Raw genomic sequence first — 1,553 nt, 5'->3', positions numbered from 1 at the left:
ATTTTTTTTTTTTTTTTTTTTTTTTTTTTGCCTATTTATTTGCTCGAGCTTGATCAGGAAGTTCACTTAAGAATTAAGATTAATCAAATGTTTTCAGCATTCATATATTATAAGTGAACCAAATACGAGTTCTGACATATTCTATCCATTTGACAACTGAAGTATTTGTTTGTACATTTAACCCCTGATCTTTAATGTTATTATGCACACACATATAATGCTACATTTTATCTCCCTTAAATCCTACAGTTAACTTCAGAGATTTAGAGTTCCTCTCTGTCTCCCTCCCCTTTCAATGAATTGTTCTCTAGTCAAATTTTTCTCAGTGTGGATTGTAAATCGTCAATAGAAAGGTATAATGTTCAAATACAAATTTAAACCCTACTAAAGATCGTATTCTTAAATGAATCTTCAATCAAATGATAATCAAATATTCAATTTATACTGCTAAGTACTACATTGAAATTCTTCATAAAAAAATATTTGAAATAAAATTGAATTGTGACTCGAGAAAAATATCCAAATTCGAAATCAAATATATAGATGAATACAAATATGAACATCTCAATATTGTAGCCAATTTGATTCACTTCCAGTCCCAGTACCATAAAAAATATATGAAAACAAACATATGGCACAGAATTGCAATATAAAAAGGCCTGCTAATTTTGATGTAAAGTTCAGTAAAAAGTAAAAAAACGCTTAGGAATGCACATGACTTAAAAGACAAGATCCATGATGGTCTCTAAGGTCCAAACATTTTTCATCTTTTCACTTATCCTGAGAGACATAGATTCAAGCTACAACCACAAAAGTCACTTATAATTGAAGTTTCTATTAAACCGAACATAATTATCTTAGCTATTCAGGATAGAATAACTCCCTTCTGACAAGCTTGAATTGCATGACTAAATAGGCAAGTCTCAATAATCAAATAGCTTCTACATTTTACAAAACTCGCCTCTCCTACCCATAATTTCTAAACCTAAGTAGCTTCTACCTCTAAATTGAAACAGCATATCCTGCACGTTACTGTCCAAAACTTGTGACCCTCAACTAAATTCAGGTCTTCATCTCATGAGGGGAACAATTAGTATAACCTTTCTAAATCCATTCATCAAGCATTTCTCGATTTCAAACCGTGAATGTTGCTGGTCGGGCTGGAAAAAGAAATCCGAAGTTTTAATTTCATTACCTTCGAGCGCGATAAAAACCTAGGCCAGTCCTACCATTGGTGGAACCAAAAATAGTTAAAGATGGATTCTTTTTAGGGTTATCTACTTGAATTTGGTAATGTGGTAAGTTAGAAAATACTCTCGACTCAGCTCGCTGCAATTCTCAGCATCCAAGTCAAAAGAAAATGAGCATCAGAATCCTCGAGGAATTGATTAAACAAATAATAATCGAGTGAATTGCTCGTAAAAGAAATTGAAAAGAGTAGAAATTTGACCGCTGCCGAGGTGAAAGAGAGCGAGCCTGCGAGAAGTGAAATTGGAGGCGAGGCTGCAGCGAGCTCTCGAGGACGACGATGACGACGACGGGAATTTTTGGCC

General features: G+C 33.9%; 1 protein-coding gene across 1 annotated transcript in view; it reads right to left on the bottom strand.

Moving 5' to 3' along the window:
* The window catches only part of LOC109842098 (putative lactoylglutathione lyase), a 23,434-nt gene that overhangs the window by 19,759 nt on the left and 2,122 nt on the right, over positions 1 to 1,553 (bottom strand). Inside the window, exon 3 of the mRNA XM_020411009.1 lies at positions 1,451 to 1,547. Within this exon, the coding sequence (XP_020266598.1) occupies positions 1,451 to 1,547 (97 nt within the window). The remainder of the gene's footprint in view (positions 1 to 1,450; positions 1,548 to 1,553) is intronic.

The sequence above is a fragment of the Asparagus officinalis genome, chromosome 5 (genome assembly GCF_001876935.1).
Source record: "Asparagus officinalis chromosome 5, Aspof.V1, whole genome shotgun sequence".
Classification (NCBI taxonomy): domain Eukaryota; kingdom Viridiplantae; phylum Streptophyta; class Magnoliopsida; order Asparagales; family Asparagaceae; genus Asparagus; species Asparagus officinalis.
This window is presented reverse-complemented; position numbering and strand designations above follow the sequence as displayed.